This window comes from Branchiostoma belcheri, unplaced genomic scaffold (assembly GCF_001625305.1).
Source record: "Branchiostoma belcheri isolate BF01 breed outbred unplaced genomic scaffold, Haploidv18h27 scaffold10, whole genome shotgun sequence".
Lineage (NCBI taxonomy): Eukaryota > Metazoa > Chordata > Leptocardii > Amphioxiformes > Branchiostomatidae > Branchiostoma > Branchiostoma belcheri.
In genome coordinates this window covers 65,797-86,245 of record NW_017802380.1, presented here as the reverse complement: position 1 = coordinate 86,245, position 20,449 = coordinate 65,797, and the positions used below count along the sequence as shown (strand labels likewise).

Genomic DNA, 20,449 nt, shown 5'->3' with positions numbered 1-20,449 from the left:
GAAGGGCCCTAAAAAACAAGATGCCTAGATTAGAAATATACTAAGACACGACAAATGTTAGGACACAAATTGAATGAGGTGACACAGTGTAACAAGCAAGAAGTCTTTTATTCATCATCCAAACAGCAATAAATCAGGTGGAACAGCAGTTGTCGTCCTGTCCTGTTTCTTTCATCACATTTTTGCAGGCCTGCAGAAACAAAGCATGTGCTCTTTACCCATTTCGCGTTACGGGTCTCACGTCAATCTAACGATTTGCGGCACTGTTGTGGCTCTTTGGTCATAGTTACAGGAAGCGGAATTTCTTGTTTTTTTTTCTAGGAACAGGCCAAAATCAATGCGCGCGTGGACGTCATCCATAAAATTTACTTGGTGTGGCCTAACAATGTCATGCAAATAAATGAAAGTTACACCCGATGGCTTACAATTTGTTCCAAATAAGTTGTGCGACCATGGACCACCCGTGTCAAATGTACACGTATAAGCACCCTTCAGTCTTTGTCTGGCACTTTCCTTCCATAGTACCACACAGCCAACGTGTCGGGGTGAACTCCCATCTGGTAGGCTAGCAGTATGAATGTGTTCAGAGATGTCACCTGGATGTGAGAAACAAAACACAACATGAGGGAAGGTGTCTGTGAAGATACAAATTATAACACAACCAATTGTGTTGCGTACTGTAATGTATGGCATTATTACATGTTTCCTACAGCTAGACATTGGAGAGTTGTACAAAACCGGTAGACTGAAGACTGATAGTGCCTGCATAGCCTCTACCAGGCCTTTCTACGGGAATACGGATTGTAGAATTCGGCAAAAAAGAGAGTAAATTGGCCAAGGGAATCCGGCCGCGGGGAGGTAGTTTCTTTCCCTCTGCGCGGCCTGTCAAACCTTTAAGGCGGCCAAACTCCCCTGGCAAATATTCTTTTATATATAGCCAGCGTAGATAGTCTGGTAGAGACTAGTGCCTGCAGCTCTAAATAACAGGTTCCACATGACATCATTATAAACCACACCTTATGTGTTAACATCATCTGGTACACCACAGGAGGCCAAACATAAATATGTGTTATGTCAATGAAGGTTAGACATCCAGGTAATAAGATATGCCAAAAAGCAGTTACTTCAGGAGAAATGCAGCTTTATAAGCACAAATCAATAGTTTGTGCTTATAAACTTGCATTTCTGGTCTCTCAGTCACTGATGAAAGCTAGTGGATACCGTTTCCAAAATCATATCCAGTTGCTCGAGTAACTGCTTTTTTTGGCATAAATACGTGTTGTTCCAAGGACTTTGTTCAACGTGTTTCATGTTTACAATGACAACCTTCATGACATCAAGTCCTTTCTAGATGACGAAATTTAGTCCCAAATGTAGGTTCGCTTCCAAGGATACTGTTATGTCTGGTAAATTATGACTAATGTTGTCTTGGAGCAGCCTCTGTAGCAGGCTTATAGAACTGGGGGTTCGGTGGTCTTCGGCTGTTTTCTGATCAGCCCAGTTCTAAGAAATGAGGTAATTCAACCAGGCCGGCTATGTAGTCTATATGCAATCAGAAAATAGCACATAAAAGCTCCCAAAGACCCTAAAGACCCCCAGTTTTTGGCATGCTGTGTAGGCTAGTCTTGGAGGTGGAGAACAAAAAAGTATACTAGATGTACTACTAATGCATGGTTTATGGCTGTATCCCTGGCAAGACATAGTGGATGATGTCATTGTAAAGGCAGTTGCTGTACACAGCATTAATGCCAGGGACAAAATGTTGTTCACACTTTTAGCTGACATTAAGTCTACCTAAGTGTGAGAAAGGTGTGGGGACTGTGGTAAAGGATGTACATAACAGGATGACGTCACATATATGTTCAGATGTTCATGTGTTATGTGGCTTCAAATGGTGGAGGGACTTAACGCTAGTGGACACAATCTGTATCTGTATAGCCGGTATAACTGCCCTTTGGCGTAACACACCAGCTTCTGTATCTGTATAGCCGGTATAACTGCCCTTCGGCGTAACACACCAGCTTCTGTATCTGTATAGCTGGTATAATCGCCCTTTGGCGTAACACACCAGCTTCTGCATCTGCATAGCCGGTATAACCGCCCTTCGGCGTAACACACCAGCTTCTGTATCTGTATAGCCGGTATAACCACCCTTCGGCATAACACACCAGCTTCTGTATCTGTATAGCCGGTATAACCGCCCTTTGGCATAACACACCAGCTTCTGTGTCTGTATAGCCGGTATAACTGCCCTTTGGCATAACACACCAGCTTCTGTATCTGTATAGCCGGTATAACCGCCCTTCGGCGTAACACACCAGCTTCTGTATCTGTATAGCCAGCATAACCGCCCTTCGGCGTAACACACCAGCAAAAGCAAAAGCAGTTACTCAAGAAACTGGATATGATTTTGGAAATCGTCAGACATTTCAGGTAGTATCCACTTATCCAGTTGCTTGAGTAACTACTTTTTGGCGTGACTGACTGACTGATTGATTGATTGATTGATTGATCACCCGTACCTTGAGATACCCATGTTTCCTAAACCTGCGAGCGGAGGTGATGACCCCTGACCCCTCCGTGATGCCGACATGGCCGTGCCGCTTCAGCCGCCGCAACATCTCCACATCCTCCAGCAGAGGGAACTCTGGGAAGCCTCCGACAGACTGGAACTGCCTCCTGGTCATGAACAGGGCCTGGTCCCCATACGGCAGTTCTGAGGGGAAAGGTAGAAAATCTTTTTTACACAACCAAATCTTTTATTCAGCTGACATTTCGGTGACCGTCTGTCACCTTCCTCAGGGCAATTCTGACTGGTTCACATTGCATTGCAGCACAGGTGTCGCTGCTACAGATGCATTCCCAAATTTACATTTACATATCTACAACACCTGTGCTGTTGTGCAATGTAAACCCCAGTCAGAATTGCCCTGAGGAAGGTGATAGACAGTCACTGAAAAATTGGCTGAATAAAAGACTTGGTTGTGTAAAAAGAGTCTCCTTACTCGGAAAGGTAGCAAATATGTATCACATTAATTTTTTCTTTCCTACGGAAGATGATAACTACACGTACTACATAGACTAATAAATAAACATCCAGACACAAAATGCATTTCTTGTTTTATCCTTGTGTGCAATGTAAATATCGTCTATGTTGCTTTACTTTTACTTTTTTTTTCTGTAAATATGGGCCAGTGAGTGTCTGAAATATGTGTCATCTCCTGTACACGAAACTCACCAAAGAACGAAGCTCTGAGGTTGGTCCCCCATTGTAGAAGTCTCATCTGTGCCCTGAACCACCAAGAATCTGAGCTGAAGTAAAAAATACATGGATCAATCCAAATCAAATAAACATGTACATCCGTATCTATCATTATTATCATAAGGCCACACCAACTTAATTTTATGGATGACATCCTCTTAAGACCCCCAAAGTAGTGTGTGCGGGCATTAAAAATAAATTTCAGCCAAAAATAAAAATGCTACCACCAGAATACAAAGCTGGTATTGTGAGTTTGGGGCAGTACATAGTGACGTATACCACGAGCCGGCACATCCTGACTTTTTGTAGAATTTATGAATCGGAACTGTACGTATGTACTGAGTTCTTGAGTTGCATGGAGCTTTGACAGCCTGGGTGCCGTCCTCCAGAGTTACTACCGGCTCCGTATTGTCTCTAACTACCATGGACTACCCAGGACTAGAGCCAAGCCAGAGCCCCGGAGTCGGAGGACATGAATTTTTTTTGAGAACGGGTGAAAGCTAATGCGCACGCGGATGTCATCCATAAAATCAGGTCGGTGTGGCCTAAATGGGGACAAGAAGATGATATCTACTGTACTTTGAATGACTTGAATCCTGCACCACGTCCAGTCCGAAGGGGAAGGCTCCGACCACCACCCCCGGACGGCAGAGCGTTCTGTAGGCGTCCCGTTGCCATGACGACGGCAGCTGTGTGTCAGCGTGCAGGAACAGGAGGTAGTCTCCCGATGCATGCTGGGAGCCAGCGTTTAATTGCATTCCACGACCTTGGGAGACAAGGTGAGATGATCAGTGTTGGTATGTCAGGATCTTTTCAACTCAAATACAGTCAAACCTGTCCAAGCTGGCCACCCAGGGGACCAAAAAAAGTGGTCACCTTGAAGGGGGTTGCCTCACAATACCTTGGACAAGTTGCTTTTTGGGACAGAGAAAAAGTGGTCACGGTATGGCCAGGTGGCCAGCTTCAAGAGGTGGTCACCTTGGCAGGTTTGACTGTACATGTACTGCACTGGTAATTGTCTCCATTATTTTGGTGGCTGAGCTGTGGGTTTGTATATCTGTTTGTGTGACTAGGTTGACAGCCCATGGGTGGGGGAAGATTGACAAGCAGAATGACAGGTGGCCAAAAGGTTTCCAAATCTGCCTAGGGAGTCAGCAGGAATTAGAAATCAACATCAGAGAGCAAAGCATAGCTAATCTATTACTAGGTAGGGAAAAAGAATCTACCTCAGGACAAATAAAAATTTATCAAAATACAAGTATTAGGCCATAGGACCCAAATTATCAAGACTGACTTGAAATGTCAACATTGTCACCTTTAGGACTGGCTACAAGCTTGACTGTGCCCTGAGGATAGGACTTGGCGATGTCCCTGACAATATCAGCTGTGCCGTCAGTGCTTCCTCCATCACTCACCACCACTTCTGTCTGCTGGTGGTGGAGGAAGCCCTGTGAGAAATGGCAAAATTCATCAACAAATTCACCATATTCAATACCATGATTTTGTTGAATATTTTTATTCTTTGTTACAGTTTCATTACAATTCCAAATTAATGAAATAAAAGAACATCCTTACAGGATACTATCATGAAAATTCATGAGTGTTCATTTCATTTCATTTCATTTCATTTTATTTATTTATCCAGGTGATACATATCGCCTTCTCAGCGTTTTTCAATGATACCTGGGGGGTAAACCCCAACATAGTAAAATACAAACAAAGTAACTGAGGATAAAATACAATAATAAATAAGAAGAAAATAATCACTATATACAAGTGTGCAATTAATCATAAGGTAACATAAAGAATCTAACCAAAACATAAATAAGTTAAAGCGAAAGGAATTTGCATATCAATGGAACTTATCTCACAAGCATAAATCACACAAAATCATATTAACTGGAAAGGAAAATCATAATGTTTGTAAATCACTCAACCAAAATCAAATTAACTGGTGAGGGAAGAAAGTCTGGTCTTAAATGTACTGATAGATTTTGAGTTTCTTACATGTGGCGGAAGGGAGTTCCAGAGAACTGTGCCGGAGAATGAAAATGATCTCTTTTTGTACTGTAGACGTGCTTTAGGTAGTTGGAGCCCCCCCTGTGTACTGTGTCGGGTGTTGTGTGAGTGGGTAGAAGCAGATGTTGTGAAGTATTGTGAGATGTGCGCAGGTGTCATACCATTCAGTGCCTTGAACGTGAGGACAGCCTTGGCCCGTGTGTGGTGTTGTGATACGGTGGTCCAGCCTAACAAGTTCAGAACAGTTGCACTGGAGGTGTAGCGGTCACACCCTAATACTACTCTGCCCGCTCTATTTTGTAGCTTTTGTAATTTGTCTACATGCCCCTTACCTCCCTGGTCCCATACAGTGCTGCAGTATAAGATGTGGGGGAGGAACAGTGTGTTGTATATTGTCAGTAGGGCCCGTCTGTCCAAGTATGGTCTCAAACACTTCATTATTTCAATTATTTGTGATAGTTTCTTAGACACATGAAGAAAGTGGTCGCTCCAGAGTAGGGCATTGTCAAGCACAACACCCAGATACTTGAACGAATCCACTTGCTCCAATTCTGTCCCGGTTAACGTGAGTTGTAAGCGCTGGTCAACAACTCTGGACCTGTGCAAACCAACCAGCATTGACTTACATTTAGAGGGATTCAAAGAGAGTCTGTTTGCGAGGAACCACTGTACTAACCGGGTAGAATCGTTCTGGAGTGTGTCTTGTATTGTCTGTGTGCTACGGTGTGAGAAGTAAAGAATGGTATCGTCTGCATACATAGCCACCCTACATGACTGAATACAATTGGGCAGATCATTTATATATACAATGAACAGAAGGGGTCCAAGAATGGACCCCTGTGGAACGCCGCAAGTCACATTAGATGGTTTTGACAGGACTGAGTTTAGGCATGTACGCTGGTATGTTGGTGTTGTGTCAGTGTTGGTATGTTTAGAGTTAAAACTTTACATCCAACACTACTGTGGAAGACCAGAGTGACTGGTTGAAAGCTCTAGGTGAGAGAGCTTTTGTGTTGGATCTAAAGTTTTAACTCTTAACATCTTTACAAGATGTTTTCAAGCTCTAAATTTAATTGCCATGTCTACTACACATATGCACCAAAATCTAACACTATCGAGCAAGTCATGTCAACATGGCTGATATTCCTTCTCTATTGAGAGAACATTTACCTGTAGCACGTTTTCTATCACAGCTTTGATATTTACTGCTTCGTTGAGGACGGGAATGATGACACTCCACTTTGGGCTGCACAGTTCCTGACGAGAAACGCCTGTCCTGCGCTCAAACTCACCAAGGTCATCAGATGTGTCCTGAAATACACTCAATCAGTTCAGATTCACTGCAAGTTGTTACACATATCATACAACAGGGAAATAGTCACCATTACCTATCCATCTACTCCACTGGCCCCATGTGATGCATTAAGGGCTATAGAAACAGAGATGGACATATTGCCCCTATACAGATGTATGAAGGTGTGGGAAGGATTAACTGAATAAAAACATTCAGTTGTGTTCTTGGGATTTGAACCCAGAACCTAATTCAACATGCCTAGCTGCAGCCCACAAGACCCCCTTGCCTATTTTGTCACCCAAAGTGGTAACTGTCTGGCAAATGGATGCAGCCTGGCCAATTTGATACTGTCTTTGCAGCCACCAAAAGATCTACTTGAAGTCATTAAAAAGCTGCTCCAATAGGCAAGAGGGTCTTGAGACTAAAGCTTTTGTCTACACTTTTCACATCACAGTTACTTACCACATCCTGTAGCCTGTGAGAGAGCAGGTGGCACCTGACTCCCAGCTGTTCTCCCACCTGCAGCTGCTGCTGAAGCACCTGGTCTGTCCCCCACCTCATCCCCTGGAACAGCTCACCTGCCAAACATTTCCAAGTTCAAGATTATTCAGAAGCTAATGCCTAAGTTAGGCTCTAGCAGTAGTAAGTAGTAGAAGTAAGCCTTTATCTAAACTCTCATTACAAACAGAAGTTTGTAGTACACTATCCACGATCAGTTAGGACACAAGATATAATTTCAAACATCATTGAAGCACCTGGTCCGTCCCCCACCTCGTCCCCTGGAACAGCTCACCTGCAATTTGGAGTTCAAGTTTATTCAGAGAAAGGGACTCACAGGCATCTGTATCTGCATAGCCGGTATAACCGCCCTTCGGCATAACACACCAGCTTCTGTATCTGTATAGCCAGTATAACCGCCCTTCGGCATAACACACCAGCTTCTGTATCTGTATAACCGCCCTTCGACATAACACACCAGCTTCTGTATCTGTATAGCCGCTATAACTGCCCTTTGGCGTAACACACAAGCTTCTGTATCTGTATTGCCGGTATAACTGCCCTTCAGCGTAACACACCAGCTTCTGCATCTGTATAGCCGGTATAACCGACCTTTGGCGTAACACACCAGCTTTGCAGGCACGTGGTGCGGCGGCAGCTGGCTACATCACACTGATCGACTTGAACTCTAGACATCAAGAACAGCTTTAAAAGTGGTAAGTCTATTCTGCTGCCACTATTAAAGGTTGTACTGATCACACTTTTTACCTATAACACGGCTGTCTGTTTGTCTGTTCAGACCCACTAGGTAGTAACCACCATCTATGGCAGGTCCTAAGACACAGACATCTTCTTCCTGGCTCGAGTTCAGAGTCTGAAGAGCCTCCTCCAAAATGTCTGCAGTGATGGCTGGGATGTCACTCCCTACCTGTAGTGTTTACACAGAAAAGGAACGCTAGAATCAGATGGATTATATATGGTACAACTTTGTACAATTCTATCATTTCATTTTCAATAACATACTTACTCATATTCACAGCATCATCATTATCTTGACCAGCTAGCTGCTTGGATGTTCAAAGCAAACAGGACCATAGGCAAAGCATATATGACCAAAGAATTGTACTTTTTGGTAGCGTTATACTTATTAGACCACAGTGGGCTTCAAAAACATTATTTTGGCCCCCTTTAAAAGGGGCTAGTCACCTGGGGAGTGTTTAGTTCATGATTTAAAGGCACCCAATGCAATCTTTTGCTCTCTGGAGTACTTACCAAGACCACATTTTCAGTCCCCTCCCTAAAAGCATCCTTAAAAGCGTTGGCCATTTTCTGTCCCAGGTCCTCTCCCTCCTGTACCCTCCACCAGCAGCTAATGCCTGTCCTCCTCTCCAGCCAGTACCTGTGTGAGTGAGAAGCTAATGTTGGCTAAACTCCTGCTTGGACTGTCAAACTGGACTATTATGAACTGTTATGATTCGAGAGCAGTCTCTCCTGCAATGATTCCGTTTTTTAATTGTGTTGATTTTGAACCACCACGTTATATTCGTAGCATTGTTAAACATGTTGACATTATTGAACGTAACTTGTATATACCGAAGCTCCTACCTTGTAAACAATTGTAAACTTCGGTGCAATTCAGTTTTTTTACTGCATGGCCGAGTTGTCCCATTGTTCTTATCAATAAACCATTTACATTGTACTACATGTACTAGTACCTCATGTCCTCCTGAGTGCCTCCATGGTACCGCACCTCTACTGACAGGTCCTCTGGGTTCCTCTGTTGAAGTCTGCCTGCTTCGTGCAGGATCGCATCTGTCTGTAACGTAGATAAAAACAAAACATTAAGAGTGAAATCTGATGCAGACATTGACATTATGGCAAAACCTGATCAGCATTTGTTTTAATGATAATACTAATTGATGTAAGATTTTTGTGAACATATGCATTTTGATATAGTGGCATATCATATCTGTATCCGTAAATATTAGCTGGTACATGTATAACCGGCCTTTGGCATACCGGTAACACACCAGCTTTTCAGGCACGTGGCATGGTGGCAGCTGGCTACATTATATTATAATAATGTACTCTATTAAATATGTACTCTACATAGAGACATAATTGTAAGCTTTTGCAATTGTAAGCAATTGTTAAGTTTTTCTAATGACTCAACAGTTTCCAGTACTGGTACCAACCTGTTCTTGTTTAAAAATATGGGTTTACATTGGTTATCTTTATGAAATAATACACAAACATAAAGAATACATAAATGATAAACCATCACCATGTGCAGCTGTGCCAGAGCAGCTCCCTGTTCTCCCAGAGCCGGAATCAGGCGAGATTTGGTGGTGCCAGGTGCGGGGTACCGCGTGAACACTATCACCCGCTGTCGTCTGGACTTCAGCCATCTCTTCCTCCTGTAGCTGGCGTAGCCGGGCACTGTAAGAGCTGCTACAGCGGAGGCTAGGAGGACTGCCGCGCGGGAGGCCATCGTGTGAAACCTAGTCTCTACCAGACTAACTACGCTTTTGCCAGGGGAGTTTGGCCGCCTTGTAGGTTTGACTGGTCGCGCAGTTCGGAGGGAAAGAAACTACCTCCCCGCGGCCGGACTCCCTTGGCCAATGATTTTTACTCTCTTTTTTGTCGAATTCTGCGCCCCGTATTCCCGTAGAAAGGCCTGGTGGAGGCTATGATAGTATGAAGCCGTCGCTATTAAACGCCTCTGCGTGGCATACCACTTCAACTTCATGCATGCCTGAGTGGAAACCTGAGAAGAGTGTTTTTTGCCTGGTCAGGTGTGTCCTCCGAGTAGAGACAGTAGTAGAGTAGAGTAGACGCCTTCGGCCAGGTATGAGCTTCAGTTCTAGTTTAGTTAAGCGTGCTAGACTGCACAGACATCTATGGCTTCTGAGGGTTGTCTAGAGCCCAGCTTCTTCTGTTTCAAGTGCTTGTCGAGACTTTCCTCTGGTCACGCAAATGCCTGATTTAAAGCGTTCTGCAGTACCTGAGTGCTCGCATGTTTTTCAGCAGTATGAATGAGGTAGGGTCACGAGATTCGCACGTGAAAACCTGAGTTCAAGTTGTGGCTTAAAGTTTACCGAAGAACCATGCTAGACGTCATGTAACTAACACATATGATGCTGCAACAAAATAAATATGCAGACTTTGACCGGTGACCTCCGTTCTTGCGTAAGGGTACTGAGTTGCCACGAGGACGGAATTGAGCGATCCAAGCATTGCCGCAACGCCAAGCATCAAAGCCAGAGACACTACACAGCTTTAAAGTAGTGCTACACTACTGAAAACAACGTTTCTCGATAGACTTTTTGTGTGTTTTGGAGCCCACGCCGCCATTTCCCGCCAAATGTAGGTCAAATGTTGACCCCATATTCAAAGCCCCTAATTGGTGCAAATTTTGGACCAATCAGAGGCTCGGATTTCCCCAAGGAAATCCAATATGGCGTCCGATTGTTGACATCTCGGAGTGTGTTGCAATCACTGCCGAAGCTTTCGCGTCGTCCTGTCGCACTGAAGGGATTCTGACATATTTATCGAATGTCAGCAGAAGGCAAGACATCATGGATCTTCACGAACTGTTTCTTGCCTGTAGAAAGGGAGACGTTTCGCGTGTCAAGTAAGTTTTTCCACGGTGTTGTGGTGTTGTTCCTCGATCGTCTGCTAGCTACCGCCGCAGTAAACGTTCCTCCAATTTTGGGAGGGGGGCGTTTTCATCATTTGCCAACTAAACACTTGTTCAGTGTGTGCTAGCTCCTTGGTGTGTGTATTTAGCTGTAGCGGCCTCTGGTGTCAAGTGACAAACATACGCTGTAATAGGATCTTAGCTAAGCGACCTTGCCCTGCAATTTGCAGCCGAGGACATCGTTCCAAAAAAAAAAAAAAATCACTGTCTTGACAAAAATAAGTGAGAGTTGTTTTTCTTGGTACATTTTTATCCTCAGGCCATCTGATTAAAATGCTACTTATACAAGCTGGCCTGATTTTTAGGGTGTGTGTACATCTCAAGCATAGATTTTGTATGGTTGTCATAAATAGTGATTGATGTAGGATGTGTTTGTTTTTCCCAATGTAAAATTAGATGTCGAGGACTGTAGTTGATATTTATAAAGGCAGGGTCTGTTTATAAAAGCCACAGGTCAGGGAAGAATCATAACCCCAATGGGTTCTGTTTTGATAGTTCAGTCCAATCATCACAAGGTTCATCACAGGGATCACAGGAGCCTAGGCAATATTTTAGGGACATGCCAGTGTAACACAGCCTGTGTGCTATTCCTGTTTGTATGCGGGGGTGCCCATACTCACTCCCTAAAAATCAGGCCAGCTGCATTTTAATCAGATGGCCTGAGGCTGAATGGTGTGCAGGTATGCAGGTAAATGTAACACAAAATAAACAGCTGTCACTTTTTTTTGTCAACACAGTGATTATTCTGAAGTGTATAAAGTAAAAACTTCATACTGCTCCCCATAATTATATTATTACATGTCTAAAGCAAAGTTTGGCAACAGATAATACTTATTTGCTATCATGTAGGAGTTTCATGTTTAAATTACCTGGATACAGACCCTTTATTCAGACTGGACAGGTTTTTCCACCCCACTAGACCAGTCCAGACTGGATAGGTTTTTCCACTGACCCAATTGTAGATTTGCCCAGTTGTCTTATTTTATGATATTAAAGTTAGGTCTCTGACTTAAGTTAAACCTGTCCACATCACTAATTAAAGTACTGCTTTATGGTGTATGTCCATGTACGCTTAACAAGATGTCAACCCTAGCTTGGTATCCAGTCTTACGTGATTGGGGCATAGTAGTTGTGGTGTTCAGGCAGGCCATGTCTTTGGGGCTCTAATAGCTTCCCCCAGCCCAGTGCAACAGCCCCTCCGGAGATGGTACGCTTGATTTCCCCCAGTACCCGGTAGGGCTAATCAATCTCTCGTGAAATACCCACTGAGAAACCTAGCTGAGGTGTGTGGCAACCCTGAGGAAAACCTGCCCCTACCACGTAAGACTACCTGTGTGGCTATGTCAATCCTTAAGACAGAGCAAACAAAATTCCAATACATGTATGTACACTTTACAGGCACTTGGTGGAACAGAAGGAGGTGGACCTGAATGTGAGAGACCGCTGGGACAGCACACCTCTGTAAGCTTTATCAGAACTATACATGTACCAGTCCTGTATCTGTAATACTATCTGTATCTGTATAGCTTGTATAACTGCACAGCACACCAGCTTTACAGTTGTGACAGTGCAGTGATAGCAGCTTCATGAGCAACCTGTCACTCCTACCGGTATATCTTACTGAAAGTGTTGTTTAAAGCTACATGTACCTGGTGTGTTTTATTACACCCAAAGCATTTCATGTCAGTAAGATAAATACTAGTACCCTTCTGCTTTATTGAAGTTTCTCATACGTTTTGCATGTCTTTTCTTACCATACAGGTACTACGCTTGTCTATGTGGCTTTGAAGATCTAGTGGAATACCTGCTGGAGAAAGGTAAGATTATGTACTGAACAATGTATATAGTAGAGGGGATTCATTCCTCAAGCTAACCAACATCTTGCACACGCAGTCGTCCCTCATCTGGAGCCGCATTGTTCCCGTTTAAAACTTTTATTCAGCCTGTCACACAAAACAATGGGTATCAAAGACAGTAGTAAAATGTGAGAGATTATTATAGTAAAAGGTTGAACTTAATTCCAACACACAATTGTACAGGGATCAAATTTTCAGCTACCACTGTCGCCTTCATAAGGATAATTAATGACCAATCACTTTATCCTGATGAAGGCGACAGCGGTCGCTGAAAATTTCATCCCTGTACAATTGTGTGTTGGAATTAAGTTCAACCTTTTACTATGATTACTACCAACACAGATGAGCTTTCATGATAATGAGAGATTATTATGTTCACCTGTGAGCTAAAATGATCTTGTATCCACCCAGGTGCGCGTTGTCAGGCGAACACCTTTGACGGCGAGCGCTGTCTGTACGGTGCGCTGAACGACAGGATCAGGAACATGCTGAAGAACTACAAACAGGTCACCTCGCACACGTTACGCAGGGACCACTATGAGGAGTTCCTACGAAAGTAAGCTCATTTTATATTTATTCATTTATTTCTTTAATAAAATTTTTCAGCAGATGTGTGGAAGGGGAGGGAGAACGCCTTTACCAGCTCCCTCCCCAAATTGAAAAAAAAAAAAAAATTTAACGGCTCTCAGTGTCCAATGTGCAGATGTTGTCACATTGGCGCACCAAATCCGTAGTGTGTTTTTGGCAACCAGTCATACAGATTAGCCTAAGAGGCTTGGTGGGCGTCACTCCACAGTATAGGTGGGGAAGTCTTGTAAAGTGCCTTTCCCAAGGGCACAACGTCGGGCCACAGTGAGTATCGAACCCGGGACCTTGAGTCCAACGCTCTAACCGTTGCGCCACTGACGCCACATTGTTCACAATGTTGTGAAATATTCCCAAAGAGGAATATATGTTGATTTTTCTTAATATTGCACATCTTGCAGGCTTTTAGAGCGAGGAAACTATGAGGATGTAGAGTTTGAGGTCCATGAGGAGCTGTTCACGGCTCACAAGTGCATCCTCAGCGCACGGTCGGCGTACTTCGCTGAAATGCTGCAGACCAAATGGAAGAACAAGGCTCACGTCCAGATCAAACACAGTCTGGTGAACCCCAACGCTTTCAGGGCAGTGCTGCAGTATCTATACACGGGTAAGAAAAGCTTTTTCAAGAATAGCCAGTCTGTTCAGTTCAAAATGCCATGGTATATCAGCACCAAGGAGAAGGCAGCTCACGACAGTCATTCCTGGAAGAATGCTCCTTTGATAGATAGTAGTACATATCTCACAGCTTATCATTAGGCATCAAAGATGAGATTTTTGTGAAGGAAAACCCACTATCAAAAAGGCAGTACAACGCCAACAGACCACGATTCTTCATCGCGAAGGAATGATATCTTCGCGAAGGAATGATATCTTAAGTTCAGTTGCTTGCAACAAATGGGGTTTCTAAACAGACACTGGCGACACAAACTAAAAGATTGACAGTCAACAGAGATGAAAATTCTTTCATGATCCAAACTTCTAAAATAGGTTATTACGCTATGATTATTAGCTGTAATTGATAGATACTGGTATAATTGTACCTATAGTACAAATGGACACATCAAATATCCTTGCTACATGGGCGTACATGTATACTTGTTTTTTCTTGGTGAAAACATTTCTTACATCCATATTAGGAGAATTTGTAGCATTTCAGCCAAGAATGAGGCAAAATGCTATGGGATGGCATATCAGCACCAAGGAGAGGGTAGAGCACTCCTTTGATAGATGGTTAAATGGTACATACTTTGTAGCTCACAATTATGGGAACTGATGATGAGATTTTCATTGAGGAAAACCCACTATCAAAAAGATGTATGTACCAACAGATCATGAAAAAACAATGTTTTCACCAAAAGAAAAGGGTTTCACTCTCTAATAGATGAACTTAAAATCAGGATATGCTTTCCTTTTTCTAGATTCAAGATGGATTTATTATTTTTTTGCAGTTAAAAACAACTGAAGTGTAAACCGAGTTACAAAACATAGGTACATTAAAACTACAGGTTTGCAATGTAATACATTGTATAAGTCATATTGGTGCCCGATTAACAAACCAATAAAATACATGTTTCATACATTATAAATTTCACGGACTACATTTGATACAGCACACTGTACTAAGAAGACAACAGTCAGGGGTTCAGTCCATAGTTATTGAGTATGGTATTGATGCTAACTATGTGATAACCTCTGTCTACAGGCCGACTGGACACTGATATCTACAATGTAGATGACTGTATGAGGCTGGCCAAGCAGTGTCGGCTAGGAAAGCTCATCGACGAACTGGAGAAGAGGCTGAAGACAGTATACGACTTTGGTAAGTGCCGTCATCATTGGCTTTGACAGTCTTGAGCTAAAAAAACTACAGCAAGAATTCTGTTCCACGTGTCAATAGATGTAGATCCTGTCACAGCAAATTGAGAACATCTTGTTCAGCTTTTCAGCCATCTTGTGACGGAAAAGATTGTCAATGGTTGTTTCTGCTAGACTTACTGAAAATTGCAAAATATAATGTACTTGACCAATATCATATTGATCAGTTGAGTCTACCTAGCCTCCACCAGGCCTTTCTACAGGAATACGGATTGTAGAATTTGGCAAAAAAGAGTAAAATTGGCCAAGGGAGTCCGGCCGTGGGGAGGTAGTTTTGTAACTGCATGGCCAGTCAAACCTACAAGGCGGCCAAACTCCCCTGGCAAATATTCTCCTATACACTGTATATAGCCAGCGTAGTTAGTCTGGTAGAGACTAGAGTTTACCAGTCTTGTTCTTCCCTTTTTCCAGTGTCCACCAAGCCAGGCACCCACGTCACCATGATCAGTGTGGAGCATGAAGGCCTGTATAACCAGGACCTGTGTGAAGACTTCGGCAGACTTGCAGAAAGCTGCATGCCTCCAGAGCTGGGCAACTGGGTATTTTTTCATATATTTAATCCATAGGCAAATGTCACAGCACGTTACACTGATTTTCAGGCAGCTTGGCTGATTTTTGAAAGTCAACAATTATACAGACAAAGTATATATACAATACATAAACATTCACCCAATATCAAATGATACATAGAATTGGAAAGTCAATTACACAATCAAGTAAAATGTTGTAAAATATCCCAGAATTATATTATATACTTTGGATAGAATGGTCAAAATGCCAAATGTGTTTAGATGTTCTTGATCAGAACAGCATAGCATGGTCACCATAAACAGACAGCCTTTGCTGAGCTGGGTGCTACTACTGTCAATCAATTCTGGACAACAGAAGAGAGGTTGCTGGTTGAGTAAGACAGTTGGTGGCATATCAGAGTGTTTGAACTATATTGTGAAATTGTACAGTACTGCCTGAACATAGCTTGTTACCTGGGGTGGTTGGTTGACCAGATTACTGTACTTTGGTTTCATTCCCCTCCCATCCTTCCATGATTGCCACACATGTTTGCTCAGAAACTGGACATTCTTTTGCAGGTCACCTCCGGAGTTTTACCCTTCTTCTGCAGTCCTGAAGATGAGGACAAAACTGCGTACGATGACGTCTGCTTTGAGGTAGAATCCCACATGTTCTATTGTCACAAGGTACGGGTTCCAACAAACTTCTTTCCTTGTTTTGAACACTTCATATAATTATGTTTTACGTATACTTAAAAGACTTGGGAGTATTCATAACTGTTAGCAACAGTAAATTAGGTAATTTATGGAATGACTTGTTCCATACAATCTTTGTACATTTAATTTCAAGAGTTGTTTGAAGCTTTCTAGTGATGATGCCCCAACTGTGCTTGGTGGCAATGAGTTCCACTCTACAATAGTTCCTGGGAAATATGAGTTTTTGAACACCTCAATTTTTGGTTGATAACTCTGATATTTGAAAGCATTAGTGTTTCTTGTTCTTTTCTGGGCTGGTATATCAGATATTGTGTACTTAGTGGTTGGTACATCCACCAGTTTGTTAGTCATTTTGTACATCATGCATAGTCTGGACATTTTTCGTCTGTCTTCCAGTGACACCCAATGTAGGTTTCTTTTCATTTCCGTGACACTAGCACCCCTTTGATAGTTGTTTGTGCAGAATCTTGCAGCTTGGTTCTGTATGCTTTCCATTTTATCTTTGTCTTTCTTTGCTATTACTAGTAGAAGAATACAGTCTTAGCAGAATACTATTTAAGCTTCAGTTTTATTACAGCATCTGACCCACAGTTATGTGATGACTGTACCATTTCTCTTTTTTGTTCCAGGTCTTTCTATGTGGTCGCAGTGACTACTTCAAGGCCCTGCTGATCGACCATTTCAGTGAGAGACCGAAGGAGGACTCAGAGTCAGAGGCTCCCATCCCGGTAGTGGAGCTGCACGACGTCAGCGCGTATGTCTTCAGCAGGGTGCTGTACTACATCTATCAGGACAGCACCGAGGTGAGGAAATTATAACTAGAAAGGCCGAAATTTGCTTTGGAGCATATGAAGCGGATGGCTTCACCACATTTTACAACATGGCAGGGAAAGAATTCAAGGAGAAACACAAAAAACAATTCTTACATTGATATAACTATGGTATGAACTAATGAAGGGACAACAGTTGGATAGCTATCCCCTACATTATTGATTAGGATTTTTAATTGCATAATGTAAACTGTTGATTTTCAAGATAAAAGAAGCGTTTATGCCGCATTCCAGTGCTGGAGCAGGAAAGCTTGACATACATGTACCTACCAAAACACTTCAATGCAGTTCATACCGTCAATATGGCTTCACCAATCCTTCCTGTTGCCTAAAGAACCACTAGGTTCAGAAGAGGATTGATCTCTCTCTCTCACATTTACCTGCAGATTTCCCCAGACCATGTGTTTGAGGTGTTACGAGTGGCGGACATGTACCTGTTACCCGGCCTGAAGAGACAGTGTGCCTACGTCATCAGTCGAAAACAACGTCATCCCCATCCTCAAATAGAGACATTTAATTAATAATTACTTATTCATCAATTGTCTTGTACATTTACCTGCAGATATCCCCAGACCATGTGTTTGAGGTGTTACGAGTGGCGGACATGTACCTGTTACCAGGCCTGAAGAGACAGTGTGCCAACGTCATCAGTCAGCATCTGGATGAGAACAACGTCATCCCCGTCCTCCGAGCGTCAAGGCTGTTTGAGCTGCCGCGACTTGAGGATCAGTGCACAGAGTACATGGCCAAGGTGGTGGATAAGGTATGGGAGACAAAATAACTAGTGTTGGCAAGCCTGGGATATAATACCCTAAGGCCACACCAATTTAATTTGTTGGTTCTCAGATTTGCCTCTTCATTTTTTTCTGATTTTGTTCTGAATCAACTCAAATATGCTCATATTTTGCCCCGAACAGTTGAGGAAAGTCCTTTTCTTACTAGTTGTTACATCTAACAATGCAGTGGTTTGATTAAAAGTTTAAAATTCATTGCTTAAATATTAACCCAGCCTTTTGTGTTGACTTCATGGCTCCTATTGTAGCATTTGGGGCTATAATAGGATGCCTAGACCTATTTTTATTTATCTATTTTTTTTCCCTGTTGCTTCATATTTTTTCCAAAAACCAACAAATTAAATTGGTGGGCCTTAGACAAATTTAATGAGTCATAATTCTAATTCACACACGTCTTCCAATCTACAGTTCTAGTAGTCAATATTGATCTGTATTTCCCTCCCAGCTGGTTGAGATGGAGGAGTTTGCAGACCTGGTGCGTGAGGACGCGTCGCAAGTGGAGGCCCGGCAGGAGACCGACTCCATCCCGGTGGTGGACGACATTCGCTACCACATCACCAGCAACGTGCAGACCTACAGCGCGCTCGACGAGGCAAACCAGAAACTGGCCGCGCTCGACTGGCTGCTGGACAGGCTGGGGTTGGAAGGGTAAACAGGGCTCGAAATTAAAGGTGCCCAAATAGAACCACTAAAATTTAGGCTGAGACAACTAAAAAGACACTTTGGGACAATTTTGGGTGAAGGGTACATCGGTGAAGGTTAGACATCCAGGTAATAAGATACACCAAAAAACAGTTACTCAAGCAACTGGATATAATTTTGAAAACGTTGGAAGGGTAGAGAACTGTGGTCACCCTGTGGGAAATGTCATTTGTGTTGTGGTTGAGTCTGATACTACAGGTTTAAACTTTTATTTCCCACACAAACATCAGTGGCTCCTGGATAGGCTGGGGTTGGAAGGGTACGTTGGTGAAGGTTAGACATCCAGGTAATAAGATACGCCAAAAAACAGTTATTCAAACAACTGGATATGATTTTGGAAACGGTCAGACGTTTCACCCTCAATGGGGGGGGGGGGCTATGGGCAGATTGGCATGGAATTCTAGGCTGACAGAATACACACAAAATAGCAAAAAAATAGAGTATGTTGTCTACTTCTGTGCCAGTATGGATTCTGGAAGTACATAGCCAGTACCTGCTGTAGCAACAATAGTCTTTCACTTAGTAATAATGCTTACTTGCAGTAAACAATATATTACTGCAAGTGTGCTGCCAATGACTTTAGACAACATGATTGTATAAAATGTTTGAATATGTAATATTTATGTGGAATAGAAATAATTGTTGTGCGGAATTAGATGCATCTTTGCCTTGTAAAGACTGGAATGTTACTGATAGTACAATATAACATGTATATTATGCAGGTTAAGAGAAATGGTTTTAACAAAGTTATAAGACTGAAAAAAATATAATTGTAGAAAATAATAAATAATTATAACATTTCTTTGTATCATATGAAGGGTCACTTGTTAATATTATAAAGTATTATAATTATAATGTGGTGAGAGTTATAAGATTATATTCAACATGCATCAACAGTAATAAGATTGGAAAAGTATAACACACTCATGGATACTGAAACATTCATATTGAATGTAGAAAATTATAGTTGACGTTGTTGCTTTTCATATTCAATTTCTCTTGCTTTCATTTGGTACATAAATTTAGCAGTATTACCTTATTGATACGTGGTGTGCATACTTTATGAAATATTGACAATCTTTTTATATATTTTACTATATGCCAATATGAATGACATGTTACACTTTTGTACTGTTCAATTTTTATTGAATTGCCAACTTCACATCATGTACTTAGGCCACACCAATTTAATTTCTTGGTTAACAGATTTTTCTAGAAAAATAATGGAGCGGGCGGGCGAAAAAAAAAAAAACAGGTCTAGGCATCCTATTATGGCCCAAAATGGTACGATAGGAGCCATGAAGTCAACACACCAGGCTGGTTCAAAATTTAAACAATGAATTTTGAACTTTTAATGATACCATTGCATTGAAAGATGGAAGAACTGTAACAACTAGGTTGAAAAGGTCTGTTTTCAACTGTTCAGGGCAAAATATGAGCATTTTGCAGTTGATTCTGAATTTTTATTTTTATTCGTAAATCAGAAAAAAATGAAGGGGGCGAATCCGTTAACCAAGAAATTAAATTGGTGTGGCCTTAGAAAAATTAAATGTAAATACCCGGTAGTCTGTTACTTCTAGTTCCTTCAATGTGTTGTCTACTAAAATAGATAATTCAGATAAAAGATGTAATGTTTGTTTATTATATGAGAAAAGGTGTTGAATATGGAACAGAAATTTGTGTTGGTGAACTTGGTAGTTGTGTGACCATTTTGAGACACAAGAAAGAAAATTCAAGTCAAGCATATTAGAAATAAAAACACAAAGCAAGTTTTTCTTCAACAGCCAAGTATATTTTGCCAAGCACTT

The 20,449-nt window shown here is 42.1% G+C and overlaps 2 protein-coding genes across 2 annotated transcripts; one reads left to right on the top strand and one right to left on the bottom strand.

Moving 5' to 3' along the window:
• Positions 1-386: 386 nt before the first annotated feature.
• On the bottom strand, positions 387-9,594 carry LOC109473060. The gene is made up of 7 exons (XM_019772966.1): positions 9,358-9,594; positions 8,789-8,889; positions 8,346-8,472; positions 7,842-8,001; positions 3,842-4,028; positions 2,523-2,679; positions 387-596 (listed from the first exon to the last, which is right to left on the bottom strand). Exons 1-7 carry the CDS (start codon positions 9,562-9,564, stop codon positions 492-494), a joined length of 1,044 nt encoding a protein of 347 aa, XP_019628525.1. The 5' UTR covers positions 9,565-9,594; the 3' UTR covers positions 387-491.
• A 930-nt stretch (positions 9,595-10,524) lies between these two features.
• On the top strand, positions 10,525-18,679 carry LOC109469402 (ankyrin repeat and BTB/POZ domain-containing protein 1-like). Its single transcript, XM_019767910.1, has 11 exons — positions 10,525-10,707; positions 12,172-12,234; positions 12,535-12,590; positions 13,041-13,185; positions 13,616-13,821; positions 14,917-15,033; positions 15,501-15,628; positions 16,178-16,285; positions 16,945-17,118; positions 17,708-17,908; positions 18,385-18,679. Exons 1-11 carry the CDS (start codon positions 10,652-10,654, stop codon positions 18,589-18,591), a joined length of 1,461 nt encoding a protein of 486 aa, XP_019623469.1. The 5' UTR covers positions 10,525-10,651; the 3' UTR covers positions 18,592-18,679.
• Positions 18,680-20,449: the final 1,770 nt, after the last annotated feature.